General features: G+C 41.7%; 2 protein-coding genes across 2 annotated transcripts; one reads left to right on the forward strand and one right to left on the reverse strand.

Annotated features, from left to right (window-relative positions):
- Nucleotides 1-273: 273 nt before the first annotated feature.
- On the forward strand, nt 274-5,184 carry LOC104931779 (C1q-related factor). The gene is made up of 2 exons (XM_010746902.3): nt 274-1,204; nt 4,101-5,184. Exons 1-2 carry the CDS (start codon nt 557-559, stop codon nt 4,278-4,280), a joined length of 828 nt encoding a protein of 275 aa, XP_010745204.1. The 5' UTR covers nt 274-556; the 3' UTR covers nt 4,281-5,184.
- Nucleotides 5,185-14,329: 9,145 nt separating this feature from the next.
- dcakd (dephospho-CoA kinase domain containing) lies at nt 14,330-19,774 on the reverse strand. The gene is made up of 5 exons (XM_010747012.3): nt 19,441-19,774; nt 17,026-17,137; nt 16,339-16,542; nt 15,766-15,853; nt 14,330-15,502 (listed from the first exon to the last, which is right to left on the reverse strand). Exons 2-5 carry the CDS (start codon nt 17,135-17,137, stop codon nt 15,217-15,219), a joined length of 690 nt encoding a protein of 229 aa, XP_010745314.1. The 5' UTR covers nt 19,441-19,774; the 3' UTR covers nt 14,330-15,216.
- Nucleotides 19,775-23,627: the final 3,853 nt, after the last annotated feature.

Consider the following 23,627-nt stretch of genomic DNA (forward strand, 5'->3'; position numbering starts at 1 on the left):
ATCAAGCAAATTTCACTCTAATCTTTTACTCCACCTCTATCTTCATCATCCGATAAACATGAATCAATTGTGCTCTTTTTCTCTGTGCTCTGTATATCACACTCCTTCTTTTTGTCTTCCCTGGCTTTTCACATCTGCCAGTAGGAAAGTGCCCTCCTCAGCCCTGACTCAGATGGTTACAGAGTGCATGTTGCTCACTCTCTCCTCCCCTTGCTTCTTTTTTTTTTCTTCTCTCAAGCTGTCTTACTCTCTCCCTCCTCCTCTTCTCTTACTCTCTCTCCTCAATCTCTCTCTCCTTTTGATCACTTCGGTCCCTTGCTCCACTCCCTCTCCCTTACTCCTACACTGCTCTGTCACTCACTCACACACTCATACCAGCTCTCCCTGGGCACCATCTCCACCATCGGAGATCCTCTGTAGTGTGTCTGCGTTTTGCCAGGTGGACGCACGCCCCACAGTCACCATTTCCACCCCGGAGAGTTCCACGGTGGCTGCGCAGCCCCTTCCCCGGCTGAGCATCGGGCGGAAGACCCTGGTGGCAGCTGCTGTGGGGGTCATGCTGGTCCTTGTTCTGGTGGTCCTCATCCCTGTGCTGGTCAGCTCAGTTGGCACAGGCGGCATAGATGACAGTGCGAGCCACTTCGAGATGCTGGGTACCTGCCGCATGGTTTGTGACCCCTTTGCCAGCACGGGCACGGCTGGCACAGGTGTGCACACAGGAACAGATACAGCAACCACAGGCCTACAGGTGGACAACGACGCGGATCTGGGTGATCACAGCATTGGCCCACCGCTGCCTACTTACAGTGCTCATGGCCCACAAGGCAAACCAGGACGTCCGGGCAAGCCTGGACCCCCAGGACCACCTGGAGAGCCAGGCCCACCAGGACCCAAGGGACCACCGGGAGATGGTGTGGACATTGTACGGACGGGGATTTTAGGTTTAGGGGGTAAAGGGGCGGTTAGCACAACTACCTACAACACCACACCCAGGGTGGCATTTTATGCAGGACTTCGAAACCCTCAAGAAGGTTATGATATTCTGCGATTTGATGATGTGGTGACTAATATTGGTGGTAACTATGAGGGCGCAACGGGCAAGTTCACCTGTAAGATTCCTGGCACCTACTTTTTCATCTACAATGTGCTGATGAGGGGAGGAGATGGCACCAGCATGTGGGCTGACCTGATCAAGAATGGTCTGGTGGGTAAACTCTTCAAACACTTTCTAATGTTTAATGTTTTTAACAAATGTAATAAGCTCTCTTCCTCAACGTACAAATATTAGAGAAGTATCCATTTACTGATGTTATGAGTTCCCTGAATCATACAGTGGGATGAACCCACATCAAAATGCTCAGTGTAACCAGTGTGCTGGCAGTCTAAATTGAGTAGTCATGCATTCATGTGGATAGTGATTTCAGGTCTGTCTTGGTTGGTGTAGTTGTCCAGTATAATGACAATGCACAGTGGCACACTGCCAGATTGTGTATCTGTGCATATTACACATCCAATGATGTACACGTTGAAGTGAGTGCAAGGAGTGCAGCGCTATCTCAACTCTGCACACATCAAAACGCAGCCTGGGGTAGTGGCTAGTTCAAAGCTGGTGCCCTTTGAAATACAACAAACTTCATGGAGCCATGATGGGCTAGTATGCATTATCAGACTGCCTGTCAGGCCCAGGCGTTTCACTATCAAAATCATCATATTTGCTATGTTCATGGATAATTTTGCAATGTCTTTAAAGCCCCAGGTGATGACACTGATCAAACACCATGTAAATCTGAGACTCGACATTTCCCTGCAAACATCTCAGCCTGTCTGCAACAGGCAGGGAGTGGACACAATAACATAAACACCTGTGCGTTATCCAGCAATCTCGTACAATAACCACACGTTTGTGACGTTAATGGAGATTTCATAAAACTGTAGGTTCAACTCTGTGGCCATCATTTTTAGTGTTTTACTGGGTTGCATTGCAAGACCTACAGCACACTAAACATATTTTGTTGTCTTATTTGTTCCAGAGAACAAAATACACTGCAATCAACACCATCCTCTCCATCCACCCCCACATAAATAAACATATTAGGTATTTCTTGGAAGGCTACATATTGATAGTATTAGATATACTTTGGGTATATAATATTAATATTACCCCCCCACCTCCAATGTATCGTGACTGTGAGCTTGTATTTTGGTAAATAAGGGTTACAAGCAGGACTGTGCACAGACTTTTTAAGGGGCAGTGGCCACATTTAAAAATAAAAAATAGACACCGCCACCCTTCCTCAGTCCTCATCCCCACATTTTTAATGTAAGTCCAAACACACACATACTTCACTTCTTATCACAAAGAATATCTTTTATCGAACTAAAATGCATAAAAAGCTCATTAAAATTATAAAATTGATGATAAAAAAGGTATTAGAGTTACAGTCCATAAAATTGGCTTAATTTTTAACTTCAAACGGAAGAAAGAGAAACATATTGTTACTGTAGACACAGTAAGAACTGGCTAGATGTTTTAATAATAGTGATTCACCTGACTGTTACCTTGTAGACTTATGGAAGCTGCCTCCTCCAGCTCTTAACTTCTCTGCCTGTCTGCTTTTTTTTTAAGGTCAATGACACTGTGTGTAACACTAGATATAAAGTATCATATATAGAGCTATATTTACCTAACTTTACCACAGTCAGAAATATCTATTACAGCCTCCCACCATGAGCTCCAAGATGAAACTCCATGAAACCAATAATATAGCTTTTTCAGTGTGGGCATTTCTTTGAAAAATATTTAAGCATTACTGGAATCCTAGCGCACATGATCAAGGTTCTTCTTGTTACATAACACTTACCGAGAAAACAAACACAAATACAGTGTCTGTGTTTAACAAGGACTAATTAAGAACAAAACAATCAGCAGTCAGGAAACTTGGCTTCAGGCAAACATGCATATCAACTGTAACCGCTGATTAAATCACCTGAATAATAATACAACTCAATTTGATGAATTAATGAACAGCTTTAACAACAACATGATTATTAATTATGTATTCATTTGGTCCGAGGGGAGAGCGCTTCAACAACAGAATGAGGGTAAAAAGTGGCGTTGAATCACTGAGTTCACATAAATTATGTTTACATATTACTGTAAATAAAATATTCACTCAGTGGTGGACATCATGCTGCTGCAGGAGAGAGGGTGGGCACAGGGAGGGGAGAGAGTTTAAGCTGCATTGACCTCGTGTCTCAGAAATCCATCATCATGTCATGTCATCATCTGTCATCTGTGGCTCAACCTCTCCTCTCAAACCCTACGGCCTCCTTGATATACACTTTTGAACTCCTTTGGCACTAATTAGAACTCCATGTTTCTATTTTGGTTCTAACTTTAAGACCTGTCGCCACAAACCGGTCGAAGCAGGGATTACACTTTTATGCTTGGTGTGGTGAGGTTGCAGTGTAACGGCCGACCTGGCAACTTAGATCATTGCAAATTAGCTAAAGCTTAGAGGGGATATGTCCTTCAGTGGCCAGCATGCAAAGCAACTTCTAACACCCTTAGTAATTACCCCCACGATGACACTTATTCAGGAAAACATGACGTTTTCAGTGCTCCACCCAGAAAAAAAATGTGGATGTACTGTAAGAGTGGCACATGAGGCAAAGGGATAGTATGCGATGCCATGCCTTCTCAGAGGCAGACTGACTCAAGCCTGACCCTTTCAGTTGAGCCATAAGAGAAAAAAAACAAAGATATTCACCACATGAGAACACTACACTGGTTCTCAAATTCAGGCCACGCTTTTTGCAAAATATTATTTTGTGCAATAAGCAATCTGTTTGGTCAACTCACAAATGTGACAAATAAGTGGAGGAGCGAGTCATTTAGTGCATCAAATTAAGCATTTGTTTGTTTTTTCTCTAATGCCATCTTAATATTAGCCTTTTGCTTATTGGTAATAATTTATGGTGATTCAAATCTGCATTTTGTGATAATAAGTGACTGCATTTTGCTGACATCCATTAGTAACTAAGTACTGTATTCTAACATTTCTTCACTTCCTCTCTGTTATCTCTGTGTCATATTCCAGGTCAGGGCGAGCGCCATTGCCCAAGATCAGGACCAGAGTTATGACTACGCCAGCAACAGTGTCATCCTTCACTTGGATGCAGGCGATGAAGTTTTCATAAAATTGGATGGGGGCAAGGCTCACGGGGGCAACAGCAACAAATACAGCACCTTCTCAGGGTTCATCCTCTACGCCGACTGAGGACTGCGCAGGACATGGGCTCAGAGGTGAAAGGTCGCGGCAAGAAGACTGACTGACTTTCACTTGGCTCTCGCACTAAGGTTAATGTTGCCCATAGCCACTGATCCGCAGTCAGATTGTTTTAACAGATGCGTGAGATTAACATTGATACAGCGACTGAGGCTGTGAATCTGTGGTTATGGGTAACTGTCTACCTCCTCATCCATATGTACCATCCATTGTATACAGGGTGCCTATGGCGCTATTTTGATGGACGCGAGTGACGTAACAGTGACAGTCACTGCCATGTGTCATGCTGAGGTGCAGTAACAATTCTGACAGTGCAGGAGCCTCGCCATCATTTTTGAGCTGTCATTTCAAATTCGAGTCTGGAAATGTGGCGACCGCGGTGTTTGTAAATGTGCTGTTTAGATCTCTGTTTTCTCATGCTGTTTGTATGTTAAGATGTTGTACTTCGACGACTGAGGAGATATATTCTGTCCCAAGAAAATTTATATGCATTTGTCAAAATATTGGATGCCAAAGTCAGATTATGCTTGTGTTGAATGGCAGTGTCACAAAATGTATTGTGTCTTGGTGTGATGAACATGTCATATCAGCTCATTATATTTGGCATATTGTTAGTGTATATAAGAATCTTGATGTCTGAACACAGTCAAAGTAGTGTCCATACACCATATTGTGTGTCTATTAAAGAATATAGCTATTGATAGATTGTACAATTATATCATGTAATGGTTAATGTGCTCACTTGTTAAAGGTTTATTTATTTAACTCATGCATGCAACAAGTGTGTGCGAAATGTTCTGTATGTTTCCACCAATGATAAAGAGAAATACAGTGATTTTAAACAGCTAGACGTGGCTAGCTGTTGCTTTTGCTTTTAATATCCATGATTTTTCATTAAAATGTTGTTGTTTTTCGCATCTCCTCACACATTATGTGGTTAATGTCACCCATCTCATCTATTTCTTGATCAACCGTTCCCATTTCTAGCAAAACCAGCATTTAGTCCCGAAAATGTTACAAGCAAGAGAGCCACACCATCTCAGTGAGAGGCAATCAACGCAGAGGTGATCACTGAGGCAAAAGGAGAGGAAATCGCAGCTGTGTTAAATGCCAAATGAAGCAGGAGATGATTGTGTTTCACAATCAAAGGAGTTGTTTTTTTTTTCTCTCCTCGAATGGGTGAAGAGATGTTGAGATATAGCTGGAGAAAGTCAGGGGACGGGTGTTAGAACATATCACGATAAAAGCTTATATCAGTGTCGGAAAGTAATCCAGGGCAAATTAGGCTCTACTGTGACGGCGACACAAGTGTCAAGAGACAAGAATACAGCTTCCAGGCCTAAACTGTAGAAACTAATATATTTTTCTGTTTTCTTAAGAGCTCACTTTTATATTGTGAAATCCTTTGGACATGACTCTCCTTTGAGATTGGCTGCGTAGGCTCCAAAACTGTCTCTTATATAGTTTGGAAGTTAAAAGTTTAAGAACTAGAAGTTTTGACAGTGTGAAGAAATGGAAACTAGGAAACCATGTCAAAATGCGCATTTGCTCATTCACTGACGCTAATAAAAACTGAATGTCAGCCCAGTGTTACCTCTCAAAATGCCACTTGAAGCTCAATTAAATTCAGCATTTTATGAGCTGTAAATTGGTATAAAAGTGTACAGATTAAAATGACAGAAAGAGACTAGATTGCCGCACTGTGCAGCGTTCGAACATCCTGTTATCTGTTTAACTGTTCCATGCAGAGAAGGCCAGGAAGCCCTCAGGTCTAAACTCAACTTAACTGTCTTAAGACAGCAGAATTCCTCCAGTCACAATTAATACTGAGGGGTCTGTGCCTAAGCAGAGGTCACCCGAGCCACGGGGCAGCTGAGCACTAGCACGGGTTGTTTTCTCCTTGCAGGGTGTATGAGCACATCGTCAAATTAGAGACTTCATGTCAAAGTGTCAAAGACAAAACGCCCCAAGTCGACGAGAAACAGCTTTCGTTCCCACAGCTAGAGGAACTGAACATTGCCCGAGAGTCTGCAACATCTGTACTATTCCTGAAGTCCTTGGGGAGAAACACAAATGCACCATTCTTACATAAAAATGCTTAAGAGACAGTATTTACTGTGAGGGAAGAAAATGCAAAAAACAAACAAACACCTGAATTCATCTGTAGGCAGTTTGTACATGTGTTCTTTCCCAGAAGTAGGCGACTTTAGTCGTGCTGTCACGTTAGCAAATAACACTAATTATTGCATCACATTGCATGGATAAAATGAACCCCCCCATTAAGCCATCTATACATCCTTTTTTGAGGTCAGAGTCACACTGGTGACAGGGGTAAGCCCAAAACCAACAAAGTCTGTGGAAACCTCTGTATAAAACGTAGAGAAATCTTCTTGGCAGGCACCGCCTTCGCCTCATCCTGCAAAACTGGGTTATCCTTACTCAAGCTATTGTGTTGTTTCCTCAGGGTTTGATGGTGACTTGGCAGAACAATCTAGCCAACAGGATACTGATACGGGACAGATGTTTTAATTTGAGATGAAACAGCACCTGGACTGTACATGACTCTTGAACCTTTGACTGACATTTCATCTCATGTCCTTCCTGACTTTAAGCAGGTCCAGGGTTTGAAGATAAGTCCTCCCTCTGAGAAGCGCTGTAAGCTGCTTTTTGTTGACGTAAGCTTCGTCTCATGGATTCAGCTGTGGGGATATTTTGAGATTTTCTACTACTGTATCTCTTTTCATCATGTGTAAGTAGAGGGATTTGAAAGATTATGCCTCTGCTACAGACTTGTTTTAATTTAGGTAATCTCCAGAGTATGCAAACGTAACTGAAGGAAATTTTGATTCATTCACTCCCACCCACTCACTCACTCCCTATCAGTAAACTGAGATGGCTTCAGCCTGACATTTGCAGAGGCCAATTGGTGAGGTGTGAGGCTTATCAGCCTACTGCAGAGTGCTCGTCCATGTTAGCGGGTGTGTGTGTGTGTGTGTGTGTGTGTGTGTCTGTGTGTGTGTTTTTGGGTCAGTGTATGGGTCAGTGTTCGTGTGTGTTCCTGCATGTGTCTTTAGTTCAAACGAGACAGGAAAATGCGTGGCTCAGAGAGACTACCTCCTCTGAAATGTCTGAAGTGACGTTAATAAGCCCTTGGTGGTGTTATCTTGAGCGTCCCCACTTAGCTCACCAGGGGGACATCCAAATTAGAGATGGATGCTTTAATTGTCGAGCAAAATTACCCTTTGTGCTTGTGTACATTTCCTCCCACCAAGTACATTCACAAAGCACTGTGTGAGTGTGCATCTAAGATGTTTTCTTTGGATCTTAGCACGGAGGCTATAAAATCTCTATTTGGCTGCACAAATGGTCACATAGTTATTTTTGACAAACAGCAAGCACATCGGAGAAAACACAAGAGTGATGCTAGCATCTCTGTGAGGATGCAGTCTGAGTGGTCCTTTGATACAATAATATTGTTAACATACTGATATACTGTATAATATTGCTGGGGTTTATAGGAATGTCATGAGTTTTGGTAATATTTAAAGCAACATTCAGTAGAAAATAGTAAAATAACAGTCATAAATATGGACAGTTGTAGTGTATTTGTTATAATTGTATTAATTATGATCAAAAACTGGCTAGTTGACAACTTTGCTGGTCACTTTCTCACTTAATTTGCTCCATCAACGTTCCCTTAGGTCTTACGTCCATCTCTGTTAATATGCCCATAGAGGCTTTGCCCACTTGCCCAGCTCTAATTCTTGCCCCAGGCTGAAAATTTCCTTTTCCAGGTGGTCCAAAACACCTGTGCTACAAACACTCCACTGGTGCGCTGGACTCACAGTCTGGGCAGCCAAGCTAACAGACTGAGCTAACATTTGCTAACAGCAGCTATAGTTTGAAGCAGTTTACTGTCCATCAGAAAACGGTGTAAATCATTGAGAGTTTTCTCCATAAAATATGATCAATTTTCCCCCAAACAAGTGAAATAGTTGGTGTTCTGCAAAAGACGGAGACACCATTCATCTGATAACATCTGTGTAGCATCAAAATGATTTAAATCTGTTATTTTATGATAGAAAAAGTTAGGCAATGTTTCTTTAATAAGGAAGCAAACTATTGGAAATACTAACTAGATGGTGGAACTGGATGAAGTGAACGGATCACCAATGTTACAATTCATCCTTGGGGGACATGACTATGTATACCAAATTTGAGGGTGATCTATCCAAAACTTGTCGAGACATTTCACTCAAAACCCCAAATGTGAACCTCGTGGTTGGAGGAAAAGTCAATGTGAAGAGAATTCATCATCTGTTAAACAATGACTGCTTGTACAAACCTTCATTGCAACCCATCAAATATTTGTCAAAACATTTCAGCCAAAGCCAGAAATGTCAACCTGCTAGTGGCGCTAGAGGAAACGTCGGGACCATCAAAGTCACTAGGCTTCATCGTCTATCCGTACCAAATCTCATGGCAATCCATCAAGTACTTTTTGAAATATTTCAGTCTCGACCAAAGTGGTGGACTGACCGACAGACTGACATTGCAATCCCCAGAGCTGTGCTGCTAGCATGGCTTAAAATCAGTGTCTCCTCAACACTGTCTGGCTGTCAATAACCACTGACATCGAACAGAATCTTTCCAGCTGCCCTGCCATCCTCTCCAGACCTGATATCTCAAGGGTCACCACTAGCCTGTATGTATCACCTTGAATACTAAAACTAAACAAAGTGTTATGTGTACACTAGCTGAACTTATCCTTCAGGCTACAATCTGATACAGCATACTCTGAGCACCTCTCTGTAGTTTGTACTAAGATACAAAGAGTTCTATTGTCAGCAGTGCCGTGTTTATGCATCATTTTATAAGGTTGGTTAACAGTTGCAATATTTTTTTTTTACACGTCATGCAGCAATCATGTCCTGCCTGTGCAAGAAGGACCCTGTTAACATGGAAACCTGGTTCACAGTATGTCCTCAGAATCTTACTGATTATAATGAAAGGCATGATCACAAGGAAGTAGCACGTAGTGACTATAAATCTTGCTTGTATTGTAAAAAGGACAATACTCTCATCAGTTTCTTTAAGGCAAATTGATCGTCAAAAACTCAGGAGACATTTGTTATTAGCTCTCCCACTGCAGTGATTTAAGTCGTAGTGGTAATGCTTAAGAGCAGACATGACTTGACTGACCCTAAGTACTGGGTGCAGTACTGGGAAACAAAACTGAAGTAGGGGAAAATTTTGTTTTGTCTAAAAATGACCAAATCGAACTGAAGAAAAGTAGCAAATCTTGGAATAATGTTGGACTTGTTAATCATCAAGCAACTTAAATAAACACATTTAAACTAGTATTTTTACAATTCAGCACCCCCAAATGTGAGAGTGCTATCATACAAAAAATTTAACACTAAGTGGTTTAGATTTCACAAACCCTGAAACCCCCCACCCATTCCCAACCCTCAGCTCTGCTCCCTGTTAACATTAGCCCACACTCCGGGGCTGAAAACTACAGTGGTCCAAAACGCTCACAGTCTGGGCATCCCAGCTTACGAACTGAGCCAACGTTAGCTAACAGCAGCTGTAGTTTGCAACAGTTTACTGTCCATCAGGAAACTCTGAGAATTGAGGACAGCAGAGAACATTTTCTCCTTAAAATATGATCCAGTTCCACCAAAATTGGTGGTGGGTGACTCAAAACATTACGTGCTTCTTGTGGCTGATCATACATGAAGTTACACTGTGCAAGAACAATGGGGGGAAAGATACACAATGTTGCTTTAGGAGGTTAACACAAGCCCACTGCATCCGTGATTTAGCCTGACGACACAGTAGATGCCGTTCTTATGGTAAAAACAGTAGTACAACAAATGATGGTTCTCCCTTTTGCTCATGGCAGTTGTTAGGTAAGGTTGCCTGAATAATACACATAGTCGAAGATGTGGGGCAGACATACAGGTGCAAAGTCACTACATTAGAGGATGTGTTACCCCTTCTCCTAGCACTCTTTGGGAGAGCATGACAACATGCATCCCCTACGTTCCTTCCCATCATTGTGCTTGATCTGGGGACTGTCCAGCGTGTCAGTGACTCAATACTAATGTCCTTGTTCCCTCATGGCCCTGACTGAGCTCGGACTAACACGTAGGGACAGGTTGAGTCATGTGGCTGGGGACGCTCCGCTGGCGTGTTGCCTGTCTCTTCACCTCACCGCAGTCTTGTGGATGCAGTTTGACAATGGGCTACGGAGGCGCTGCGAGTGCCCCTTCCTCAGCATGACACCAGATGCCAGAGTTCAAGAACACTACAGTCGTTACAGTCGCACAGGCCAATTTATTCTACCCGTTGGTGTCGAGCTGCATCTGTGACCTGTTAGGGGAGTGGGAACATTGGTGGCTTTGTGGGTTTTTCCAACGTTGATCTCTTTGTCGATTTGTGCTTGATCAAAATGACCAAAACCTGAATCAACATTTTAATATTTCATCTTGAAGAAGTGGTCCTCAACTGTCAATAATTCACAAATTCTTATGTATTTAAAATACAAATCCACCCTAGAGATCAACAATATGTTGTATTATATTTTTTTCTGTACTCGTGTTGCATTCAGTGTTTTCAATTTAATATTTCCAAGAAAGACCTTTGTCAACCCAGAGAGCTGAAACTCCCTACTGTGTGTTCCTAAGCTACAATAATTGTGACTATTAATAGCAAGTTTTCCCGTCAAGTAAAAGTACCAAATAATGTGAAACCTTGGCAATTATGTATGAAAAAAGATCAGATTACCAAACCATTAAACGTCAAGACATATATGTTTTATTTTCTGGTACACTGAGGTAAGTGGTCTCAGAACAAGTCACAAACAGATTTACTATTGACGTTTTAGATGGCTACAAAATGATGTGCAATCAAACATTGCAGCTACATAGAGAAAGTCTTGGCGGATGTTTGAGTCATCTACTCTAATACGTCAGTCCACCACTTCAGAAAATACCTCAGCAAATATTGATTGCCTCCTCTAGAACTAGCATGAGGTTGACTTTTGTGTTTTTGAGTGAAATGTCTCGATAACTATTGGATTAATTGCAGTGTAATTTGATACACGCATTAAAGTTGTCCTTCAGATGAATTTTAATCACTTTAAAACAAAAACATTTTAATCAATTGTCTGTCTAGCAACTTTTCCAGCATTTGCCTTGCGAAAATACAAATATAACACAAATATACTACTCACATTTTAATATTGCAGTGTTCCCAGCAACTGCTTCAGCTCCAGCAGCTTCCTGGGCCGCCATTTTCACAATACCATGTGGTCTGACACTCAACATTTTGACCGATATGCACTACCTGGGTACTCACAGTACACTGCATTTTGACATAACTGACAGTGTGAACGTGCCTATGTACTAAAAATAGCAAGTATAAATATGAAAGTATGAGAATAGACCTTCATGAAAGTCATGCCATCATAACAACTGCTACAAAACAGGACAGTGAGGAAATATCAACTGAACATGGCATGTGCAGTCCTGAGAGAAGATCTGATTAGTCAATAAAACTGTGTACGGACTTTAACATGGAGATCCAAGTCAGTTTTGGGACTTCACTCTTGCATATAGAAGAGTTGTCATCCTCCACACACTCATTTTAATGAATACTAAAAATATATCTATATCCGCCAACTGATAATTCACTAAAATTGTACAACTGAATTGCTTGTAACAGCCTCTGATGAATACTGAAAGTCCATTGCCCTCTGGGATGGCACGTACTTTCATTGTGGTGAAAAGAAAATTAGCCCCTTGAGTAAATAATTCAAAACTAGGGGCAGAATTTTTTCAAAACTAAAAACAAGACTGTCTAATGAGTTATTGAAAATTAACTCAGACTGTCAATTATCCAGAGTTGCGGCTGAGTTTGTTGCAAAGCTATTTATTTTGTTTGCCTTTGCACAAGCTGTTTTACCTTCCCTGACGGCAGTAGGCGGAGGGAAAATGATGAAAAACCACTCAGACAGGAGATTCCAAAATGTCGACACACTGTGGTGCCGTAGGCCAACTCTTTGAGCATGATGGTGAGATTATAGAAGTCTTTACCCCCTGCCATCAGAAAATTATTTACTCTGCTCCGGGAGAGGACGCACAACACACAATAAAGCAGCGGGTTGAGCCTGCATCCGTGCACTTTTACAAAGTATAACAAGGCGACTTAAGACTTTCACCTTTTAGCTTGACACCTTCAGAATTAAACCCAATTTATATTCAGACTGAGACTTCGCCACCATTCTTTGCCTAAGGCATTCACACTTGCTGGTACAGATATAGTCTTCCTTCCATGCTCTGCATCTGGCCTCTGTCTGTGTCTGAGAAAAAAGACTGAGAAAAGGCGCACTTGAAAATCTCTGCTGAACAGCTGGCTGCCCAGTAAAGCATGTTACCCCCCACCGGATTGCGGTGGAGCCAGGTTTAAAAAAAAAAAAAAAAAAACACCCTATGAATAGATCTCATGCTTCATCATGCCTCTGAATGACAGACAATGCCGGATTGATTACGTATGTACACTGGGATTGTGTGTATTATGTGGACACTTGTATGTGAGTAAAGGATTGCATTGTGTTTATAGCTGTGATTTTGTGTATTATGTATGTATCCAAATGTGTAGCCATGCAGCTTTGGTTCACTTCCCTGACTCCCGCCCACCGCAGTCCAAGTCACTTTGCATTAATTCTGCAATGGCTTGATAAAAACACAGAGCAGACCAGTAGGGGCTTTAGACAAGAGCCAAGTGAGCCACGCAGCCTAGTGGGACCTCACTGCCAGGATGATGTCACCACGCCTGCCTGCCTGCCTGCGGGTCCAAATTTTCATGCTTAAGCTTTAATGTGGACAAGAGCAAGGGCATCACAACAACTGACCATTAACACAAGTTCATTATTTTCTTCTCTTTTCCTTTTTTTGTCGACAATATTTGGTTGGATGTTGATGAATTTCAATAATTACAATTATACAATTAATAAATCAGTTGATTAGTTGATCTGAAAATGATCTATCAACTGTTTTGATACATGAATATTAATTATACAGTATTATCTGATATATATATAGATATATTATACCATGCTATACTATCATCTATTTGGGGGGTAAGTTTTAACCAAAAATGCCAAACATTCCTCAAATGTGACTTTAAATCTTTATCTTTTTGAAGATCTCCCCTTTGTGGGAAATTTAAACTTTTTTTTCAGTACTTCCTATGAGAAACATGATGAAGAACAATACTTAGTTGCAGCTTTACTGCTCCTCCTGGATAATTGCGATGTCATCAAGGATATGCTGGATTGATTTAAGACTTGAGAAGGTCAAACAAGCATAACACTACTTTCACAAGCAAGGGGCACAACATCAACATAAAACGTTTAAATGATTTAACAAAAGATTGTAAACGAAGTGTGAACTCTTGTACTTGCATTGCGGGGAAGCATCAGGCGGGTAGAGGGTATGAATGTATTTATAGGAATGTTGTGTCATGGTTGAGGCGTGCTCCTGAAACTAAAAAGTTTCAATAAGTGTTTTTTGGAGTTGGACCGATACTTGTGACTAAAAGTCAGGATATCTGGCCTTTTGAAAATTTTATTATTTTATTTCAGCTCTGTCTCTATTAAGTCTGTAAACTTAATGAAGGTCCAATGCTTAATCGCTGGAGTAACCCTTTAATTTCTTCATTAACTTTTCACTATTATCTTGACGAAAGGAGGCCAAAGTTGTATAAAGATTCCTTCCGGACATGTTCGAAAATGTTAATTCCTTAAAATTACATCTACTCCTTCTCTCTCAAACCAGAATCTACAAGTAGACTCAGTCCATTCTCAATGTGTGGTCTCTCTTGTGTGAGCTGCATATTGGACCAAATTCCACATTACTGCAAACTGCAGAATCATAATTATGCACAGCAAAGCTCAAACATCCCGGAGAGGTAACAATAAAAACAAAAAAAGTTTCACCTGAAATGTTGAAAAAAAGACACCACCTGACAGCTACTTTAAAACAGTAGTATTGGATCATTTATATTTCATTTAAGCAGCTACATGTTACAAATGTTATGTTTAGTTACACGTGAGTGTGGACAGAAAAAAACAAACAAAAAAAACAAAGATCACACACTTGGTATTTACAGAGGACAGCTTCAAGTGTAAGAAAATACAGTGATACATATAAAGTCTGTTAATTCACACTGTTCCCATTAAAAATGGATTGTCAGTTACATTCTGTCATACATCTTCATTATACAGCTCATTAGCATACAATCGTTACATATTCTGTGGGCGTCAGATCGTTCCTAAACAGCATTTTAATTTTAAAATCTTCGTGGCTGGGGATTGATAGTTTGTTTGTGACGTACGTCTGTGTTCGTACAGCCTTCTAACGTTTTCATCTGCTCTCTCTACTGTCCGGTGTTTGTATTTACAATCTATACAAATCACCCAAAACGTCAATTTCATAAGGTGTAAAAGGTGTAACAAAATAAAATCTCTCAGTTTGTACATGTGTTAGAGTTGATTTTTAAGCAGATGCACCAAAATGAAAAGTTTAACAGCTTTATAGGCCCCAAACTGCGACCACCGTTAAGAGCATCTGGGAGCTTCTGAAGGGATCACCCTCCTTGTTTAAGTGTCTCAGAGTAAAAACAAATAGAAATTGCACATAGAAACCCTTCACACCAAACCACGTATGTCAGTGCATGTTGTGTCGATAATGTAAGTCTGTGTTAACTGCAAACAGAGCAAGTCACACCTGTTGTGGGCGCTATGAAACTAATCTCACAGTAAACACCGGAACCCCCGATGTGCCTTTGCCTGCTCCTATTCACACCCTTGACCACATCCTGCACCAAAGAAACCTCTCTTCCCATCATCTGTCCTCTGTTAGGACAAAAACATCTTGGCTGCATAAAGCAGTATCCCACTTAGACCAGCAGTGGCTGCAACAGCAATGACCCTCACTAAGAGGAAGTCCATGGAGTCCTCCAGCTTTGTGTGCAACCGCAGGACCTGCCGGTGGGTGTCCTCTCGGCTGCCTGAGTTCTCGATAACGTGATTGGCCAAGCCGCGCTTTTCATTGAGGGGCATCTGGGCAGCCACGCGCTGCTCGGCCTGCTCCTGGGTCAGGCCGTCCCTCTGCATCAGGCGCGATAGCTGAGTGGCAGGGTCACTGAAAAGGAACAGACAATGGAGGTTATTTATGGTGCAAGCCAGGGTGCCTTGTTAAAAAATCCAGAGGCGGTGAGTCATGCTAATAAGGCACAGAGAGGGATGGAGGAAGGTAACCAATAGCACACAAAACCGGGCTTAATGGCCATATTCTGTCAGAAACAAAGCAACAAATATTGACGGATTTTAAAATATGAAACCTGTAAACAAACAATTTACAGTGATGGAGGCGGATAACTGAGAAAACTGAGCGTGTGGTCTTACCAGTAAACTACGACAGTGTGGTTTAGAAACTGAGTGAGACGCCTCGTTTCGAAGAGAAGGGGCACATCCAGCACCACATAGCGGTATCCTGGGGAGAGGAAAGAAGGGAGAGATGAAGAGGAAGTACTGTGAAACGGAATTAATTAGCGTCAGCGCATTTACACTCCAACGTTGTGAGCACACTGCTATCACAATTAAGTTAATGACTTTTTAACAACATGCAACAAGAGGTGTATGAGAAGTTTATTTTAAAACGCTTTTTTTCCGCAGTTGCTAAAGAATTAATGTAGCGAGCGAGAGTCACAGCTGGGTTTTTTTCTTAAAGTTTGAAATGTTTACAGCAGAAGTGAGCACTTTTATTTCCCTTCACCTCTGACATAATAAAATGTTGGGAATATTCTGAAATATCTTTACTTTCTGGCTCGCAGAGACTAAAATCATAAAGCTTTGTGAGAAACAGCCTAAAACCCTGAAGCCCATCGCTGCACTGCTAAAACAGCCTTGGCTCATTTTCAGTAAATAATCCTCCTTTTCTAACTGATGACTGAGCCAAACTCAGTTCCTTCACCTCACCTCTGAGGAAGTAGAACAGGATCTCTTTGAGCATTGCTTTATGGATCTCTGGGTGGGTGATAGAGTTCAGCAGCTTCCTCTTCTCCTCGCTGGTGAAGATGAGCTGACCCAGCTTCTGCCGGTCGATCTCCCCGTTCTCGAGAAGGATCTCTGGCCCGAAGTGGTAGACGATGCGGGAATAGGCAGGAGTGTGCGGCTCCACCACTGGTATCGAGACAAGGCAGTGACATTTGGTTTAAACTATGTGTTTAAATGACTGAATAACTCAATTTTGTAGCAATTTTGTAACGGTTAGTATGAGTCGTCAAAAAAAATGGATGTGGGGATCCGAAAATATTTAAATGTATCTAATACGGGCTCATCAACCACCTGAGTGTTTAGACTCGTGCCTATTACTTCCTCCTCTGTTCATCCACAGTACTTCTGTGACCTTTTCCACTACATAACTAAAGCGTCATCCCCGCAGTCAGCCAGAGACAGCCGTCATGATTCATGTTCTCTCTTCAAGCGTTTGTCTTAATGAACCTCCTAAAGGCTTCAGCCTCTTTATATCCGATTCACTGTAATAACAAACCTTATTACACCGATGTGAGCCAATCGTATTCCCACAACGGAGTTTATTTTATTTCAGCTGGATGACTTTGTAAAATATAAATCGTCTGCAGCAGAGGGGAGATATTCACTTACCTTTCCTGGCCACAACGTCAGCATCAATAATGGGACACCCCAGCTCTCGCAGCATTGAGGACACTGTGCTTTTCCCCGAGGAAATACCTCCAGTCAGCCCCACCAGGAACATCTTAAAGCACAGCAACGCAGCAACGTTAGCAAATGAATAATACTGTTACTAAATGCTGAGTCATAGAAGCTCAGCAGAAGGAGATAAGAGCGGCTAAAGTTGGACTAGTTTGTAGATAACAGCAATGAAGAAACAAGAAATGTAAAACATGAAATGTCACTTCTCATTGAAAGTGAAAACACATATTTAAAACAGCCCACCCTGCAATGATAGGGACGTTGACTTGCCTGGTTATATAACTGGGTGTGGTTTTAATGTTACCTTGCTCCTGAGATGTTAATATTGTGACAGAGAGAGTATCGATGTGACCCTGTGGACAGCCCGGCAGCCTTTTGCTCTGTTCTGTTTGGTGTTGTACCTTTTTAAAAAGGACATGCAAACTCATCTCATCTCACCCGCCTGTTTCAAGTATGAAGGAGAAACTTCAGTAAAAGGTCCTTATCTAGAGCCCCAGTGTTAGGTTTGTCTGTTCTGGGCTGCTGTCGGACTCCGTAGAAGAGGACTCTGTAGATGTAAAAGTCTCATTCTAAAGAAAAACCATGAAGCCAATGCGAAAGTGCTCAAACTCCTTGATCTCCATAAGCGCATGTATTAAAGTGCCAAACTTTACAGCAGGAATAAACATGTTTACCGCCTCAGGTCTGCTAATGATCGACGTCTTTGCCGAGTTTCAGATTAACAGGGTTTTCAGCTTTAAAAAAAAACAGATCTACGGAAACCTACGTGTGACGTCACTCATGCTCTGTCCATTCTTTATACCGTCATTGGTTAATGTTATGGAATTTTCTATCCTTAGGTTACACAAGGTCACGTGTGGGCCTTGAGGTCCTCAGCAGTATTACTTGTTTGGCTTTGGTTGAGAACAGTAGGTGCCAGTCTATCTCAACACTGTGGTGGCCAGGGTCGAAGAGACCTGTTGCTGCCTGTGAGACCGACTCAGGCACTTCTGATGAACTTTGACAGTGTCTCTAATTTTCAGCATCAGTAAATAATACAGCATAAGACATCAGAGGCTCCTGAACACTTTCTTCCTTCCTGACCTCACCATTGACTTTAGCAATTTCTCCACAACAGTTAATAGACACAAATTAAAACATAGTTCTAAGTTATTATATTTAATTTCACTCACTGCACCTTTAAAACACACTTTGCTGACGTAACATTCGTAACCAGGCTGTATATAAATTAGATAGAGTATATCAGAAAAAGGAGAAAAGACACTTTTAATCACTCGAGGGGAAACTATTTTTTAACGCAGACACACACACTCAGGGGCGCCGTATAGGAGGGAAAAGTTAGGACAATTCCAGGGGCCCCAAACAATAGGTAAACACCAATATATAATTATTAAACCATCATCATTGAGTATATATATATTTCAAATATAATAATGAAATTAATCATCTCTTTGTTTTTACGTGTTTTGGCCAGTAAAAGTTAAATAAAAATGGCCTTTAGCACATTTTTATAGGTAAAAGTTAAATAAAAATGGCCTTTAGCACATTTTTATAGTGGCTTTTAATCCTGCATCAAATAGTGATACTGTATGCAGACTTGCATGCATGCACAAATCATCAGCAGTAAATATTGTGCTAGTACTAGTATTGAACTACAAGACGCAAAACAGCTGCAAGCCTTTGATTAGAGTTATGTAAAGCTTTGGATGGGATATTTAGGTCCTAGAGATGTGGGGACAACAACTGCGCAGAGGAGGGGGGCCCAATTTGATTTTTTTTTTGTTGTTGTCATGGGGCCCAAAATTCCTGGCGGTGCCCCTGCAAACGAGTATCGATATATCGATACCACAGAATTAATACTCCCATCTATAGTCACCAGTTAACACGGTCACTAGTTAAACCGAAACACCGGCCCTGCTTCGTACAGTCTTTATGTTCACATGCAAACGTGGAGAGAGGTGGAGAAGCACCCTGCGAGTAGTTGGGGGCGGTTTGGTGCCTTGCTCAAGGGCACCTCTCCATAACCAAGTCCCTATGGACTGAGCTACTGCCTGTGCAGCCATTATCCAGTGTCAATGAACTTTAAAGTGACTTACAGGGAGTTACATTAAAGAGCTCTAGGTGTGTACACAGTGCTCTGCGTGTTTCTTGCTGAGTATTTAAAGACTCCCCACGGCTGACATGAGGTTTAACAACACGCCCCCTGCTGTGGAGGTGCCGGGCTACACTCCTTAAACACTTTATGTAAGTTTGGGAGTGAAACTTTGAACCCTGACGAGGCTTCACAGCTTCCAACACACACACAGCTTTTAGTTGCTGTCATCCACACACACTCGTCGTGTTTACCTCTTCAGTGTGTGCGTGCTGCTCCCTTAAATCAACAGTCCGTGCAGAGACACAGCAGCTAACACAGGCTAACGTTAGCACAAGTGTCTAACAGGCCAGAGAGAGCTCAGACACGAAGCCACACGAAGCCGCAGCCATGTCCACTCCCGTCCGGTTCAATGTGCAGTCAGACAGAGCAGGGTGGAGACAGGTTCCTGTTTGCTGGATGTCTCTCCGTCTGCGACTCTTGACTTGTACTCAACTGACTGCTAGCGACCTAGCTCCTTAGCTTTGACAGACGCCACCTCAAAATCCTTCCCTGCTTCACACGTTGGTTCCGTCTCGGTCATCTCCAAAAGTTCCCATTCACAGTACCAAGTCAAGTCAATTTATTTATATAGCACATTTAAAAAAAACAACAGAAGTTGGCTCAAAGTGCTTTACAGTCAGAGCAGATCGCAAGGATAAAAACAATAATGTTATAGGGAGGGAAAGTTAGGACAATTCTAAGGGCCCACGACTTGTTATAGGGAGGGAAAGTTAGGACAATTCTAAGGGCCCACGACTCACAGGGGCCCCAAACAATAGGTAAACACCGATATAAAATTATTAAACCATCATCACTGAGTATATATATTTCAAATATAATAATGAAATTAATTATCTCTTTGTTTTTACGTGTTTTGGGCAGTAAAAGTTAAGTTAAGTGGCTTTTAATCTTGCATCAAATAGTGATACTGTATGCAGACTTGCATGCATGCACAAATCCCCAGCAGTAAATATTGTGCTAGTACTAGTATTGAACTACAAGACGCAAAACAGTTGCAAGCCTTTAAATTAGAGTTATGTAAAGCTTTTGATGGAATATTTGGTCCTAGAGATGTGGTGACAACAACTGTGCAGAGGGGGGGCCCCAATTAGATTTATTTTTTTATTTTTTTTGTCATGGGGCCCAAAATTATATAATAATATAAGAGGGATAAGAGGGAAACACAATTTCAATTCTCTGTATGTCCTGTACATATGACAGCATTGATTGAACATTTGCATAGAAAATAAATACATAACTGTGTTAAGAAGTTAACCCGTGCTATACACATAGAAAAAATAGAAAAATGTTTTATAAAAACATGAGATACAACTACAAATGGCTGTAAACAGATGAATGAAAGTCCAGGAAGTAGTGCAGAAGTAGGTGAGGGTGATCTGAGGAGATTGCAATGTGATTATACCACTAGAGGCAACTAAATCTTACACACTGGAGTAGCAACACTAGAGCATAGAAGATTCCTTGTATGTGTAAACATATCTGGCCAATTAAAGAGATCCTGAAATACTAATTATTCAGAATGACCCATTTCAGATTCATAGTGGATTACTGGATTATAATCGTTAATGCATTAACATGTAGACCAGTTAAAGAGGTGGAGTATTTACTTTATATACTGTTTGGTAGCTTACCCTATATGTTAGCATGCTGGTTATGTATGTTCTGTATTAATAATCTTTAGCCGCAAAGTAACTAGTATATCTTTAAAAAATACATTTGCCTCCAAAACAAAGTGGAGTAGATTTAAAAAACTACTTTAAAATTAAAATACTCAAATAAGTACAAGTATCACTACAGCTGTGTTGTAAATCAAACTTAGCGACAGCCACTTTCTGCAAAATGTATTTATTCCAAAAGCAAAACAAATATTTGCATGAGTGAAAATGTGAATACACATTTACACAAGATAAGGGTATAACCTGTCCTGTATCAGATTTTAGCACATGAGCATGCTAATATGTGGAAAATGGACAAAACTGCTGTAACTGAGCTAAAAAAAAAAAAAAAACTGTCGGACTGACAGTTCAACACATCAATAACGTTAAGTCTAACACATGCCGCAGAAGGTTTGACAGCAATAAACAAACCCAGATTTCCCTTTTCTTCAAAATGAGAAAACAAAATGCTGAACTGGAAAGCAGCAGCTTCCTATGTGTCCAAAATATGAATGTGGGAGCTTGGATTTAACTCTAAATTAAAACAAAACAAAAACAAAAAATAACACAGCAGGAAGTGTTTACTGACTTTAACACCATATATGGGCACAGAACCTTCCTGTTCCAGAAGCAGAATTCTGGAGTTCTGGTCTGCCTATGATCTCCAGAACCAAAACACAACACAACACAACACAACCAACACTCACCTAATTACTTCAGCAGAGGCAGAGCGAGCAGACCCGCGGGAAGATGGGTGGTTTGATCCCCTCCTCGACCAAAAAAGACAGAAACCCCCCAAAAAGCTGCTGAAGGCATCATAAATGTGTAAGTACACGTGTGTGAGTGATGTGTGCACATGTGTGAATTAGTTAAGTAACTTTATGATCAGCTGTTGTAATTGGCACTTTGCATTACTGTTAGGGTATGAAAAGAAGTAACATAAAACCAGATTTTAAGGGTATTAAACAAAAGGTATTTTATCAAATGAAAATTCAAATCGTTAACAAAAGGAGGTGAGGCAAAAGGTAACTAAGGGCGAGCGAGTGCTGTTAAATGAATAAATATGACAAAAAGAGAACTCTAAACAGAGCCTATATTATCTAAGTAGCAAACCAAAACGAGAAAGAAAAACCTCACTAACTAAGCTACTATCTAATGACAAAAAACACATCAAAAACAGCACTCCTAAACTAATGGGTCTAACAGAAATCTTCTCAGGTGCAATCAGTCACTAAGGGTCTAAACTAATCCCTGCCCAGTCCCAGAAGAAATCCTCACCGATTTTTAACAGTTTCGAAATACGATTTTAGTAAGACAAAACGAGGTGAGCGCATAACCATAATACACAATGAAGCTGCCACGATGCTCTGGCGGCTGCTGTTTAAATTGCCCTTTTGGGCCCCGCGGATTGGTCGGCCGGGAGAGGATGCGGAGGATCTCGCAGGCAATCCCAATCCCATTGGATTCCGGGATCGGCGCCGTCAGGATCCAACCCCTCACCAGCAACCGCAGACCTAGAATTACATAAAGGGTAGACACCATACACACATATGCGCCAGGGCGAAACGGTGGCGGCCGTAACAATTACAGAGTCTGAAATGCTGTGTGTGGTCACCACCCCTCCACCAGAAGAAAGGGAATGATCAGGATGTTGTCGCTCTGAAGAAAACCGTTGCGTATTTTATTTTATTTATTTCATTTCTTATGATCAAGAAAAAAGCAGTCATTACTATTTCAAAAAGGGTGCAGTGTGTAACATTTAGAGAGAATGGCAGGAATGAAATATAATGTTCATTACTGTGTTTTTATCTGTGTATATCAACCTGAGAATAAGAATCAGGTTTAGGTACTGCAAGGAGTCCCCCAGTTTTTGCAGCAAGCCTGAGCTGCCACTGACTTACCGCGGCAGTTGCTGGTGTCTGAGGCAGCTGCCACTGCCTTAGCGGTGTCTGAGGCAGATGCCTCTGCCCTAGCGGTGTCTGAGGCACCTGCCACTGTCTTAGCGGTGTCTGAGGCAGCTGCCACTGCCCTAGCGGTGTCTGAGGCAGCTACCACTGACCTGCTGCGGCAGTTGCCGGTGTCTGAGGCACCTGCCACTGCCCTAGCGGTGTCTGAGGCAGCTGCCACTGCCCTAGCGGTGTCTGAAGCAGGTGCCACTGACCTGCCGCGTCAGATGCCGGTATCTGAGGCAGCTGCCACTGACCTAGCGGTGTCTGATGCAGCTGCCACTGACCTGCCGTGGCGGTTGCCAGTGTCTGAGGCAGCTGCCACTGCCTTAGCGGTGTCCGAGGCAGCTGCCACTGACCTGCTGCGGCAGTTGCCGGTGTCTGAGGCAGTTGCCACTACCTTAGTGGTGTCTGAGGTAGCTTCCACTGACCTGCCGCGGCAGCTGCCAGGCAAGTCAATGCCACTACTAGCTGCCGCTGCCACGAATTGAGCTAGCCCTCTCTCAATTTTTGTCATAATAATTGACAATTTTTTACCAAAATAATGGTCCAAAGACGCACAGCTACTGATATTTAGTAACCAATAAAAATAATTATGCATGGACCCTTTAATCAATCATGATCATAAATCAGCTAATTACCCAGCATATGTTAATAGGGTGAAGATAAAGTTAAATTGGGTAAATATAAAAGGTATCATAAACCAGCCTTAAAATGTGACATGTGACACCTTTTAAAATATTAATTACATCAGGAGTATTCCAACCTTTTTCAGCC

This window comes from Larimichthys crocea, chromosome XVI, assembly GCF_000972845.2.
Source record: "Larimichthys crocea isolate SSNF chromosome XVI, L_crocea_2.0, whole genome shotgun sequence".
NCBI lineage: Eukaryota > Metazoa > Chordata > Actinopteri > Sciaenidae > Larimichthys > Larimichthys crocea.

Coding starts and splice junctions, on each gene's coding strand:
- dcakd (XM_010747012.3), bottom strand. CDS start 17,137: ATGTTCCTGGTGGGGCTGACTGGAGGTATTTCCTCGGGGAAAAGCACA. Junction 15,854..16,338: donor CCTGTTCTACTTCCTCAGAG/GTGAGGTGAAGG, acceptor TCCTCTCCCCAG/GATACCGCTATGTGGTGCTG. Junction 15,503..15,765: donor CACACTGTCGTAGTTTACTG/GTAAGACCACAC, acceptor GTTCCTTTTCAG/TGACCCTGCCACTCAGCTAT.
- LOC104931779 (XM_010746902.3), top strand. CDS start 557: ATGCTGGTCCTTGTTCTGGTGGTCCTCATCCCTGTGCTGGTCAGCTCA. Junction 1,205..4,100: donor ACCTGATCAAGAATGGTCTG/GTGGGTAAACTC, acceptor GTCATATTCCAG/GTCAGGGCGAGCGCCATTGC.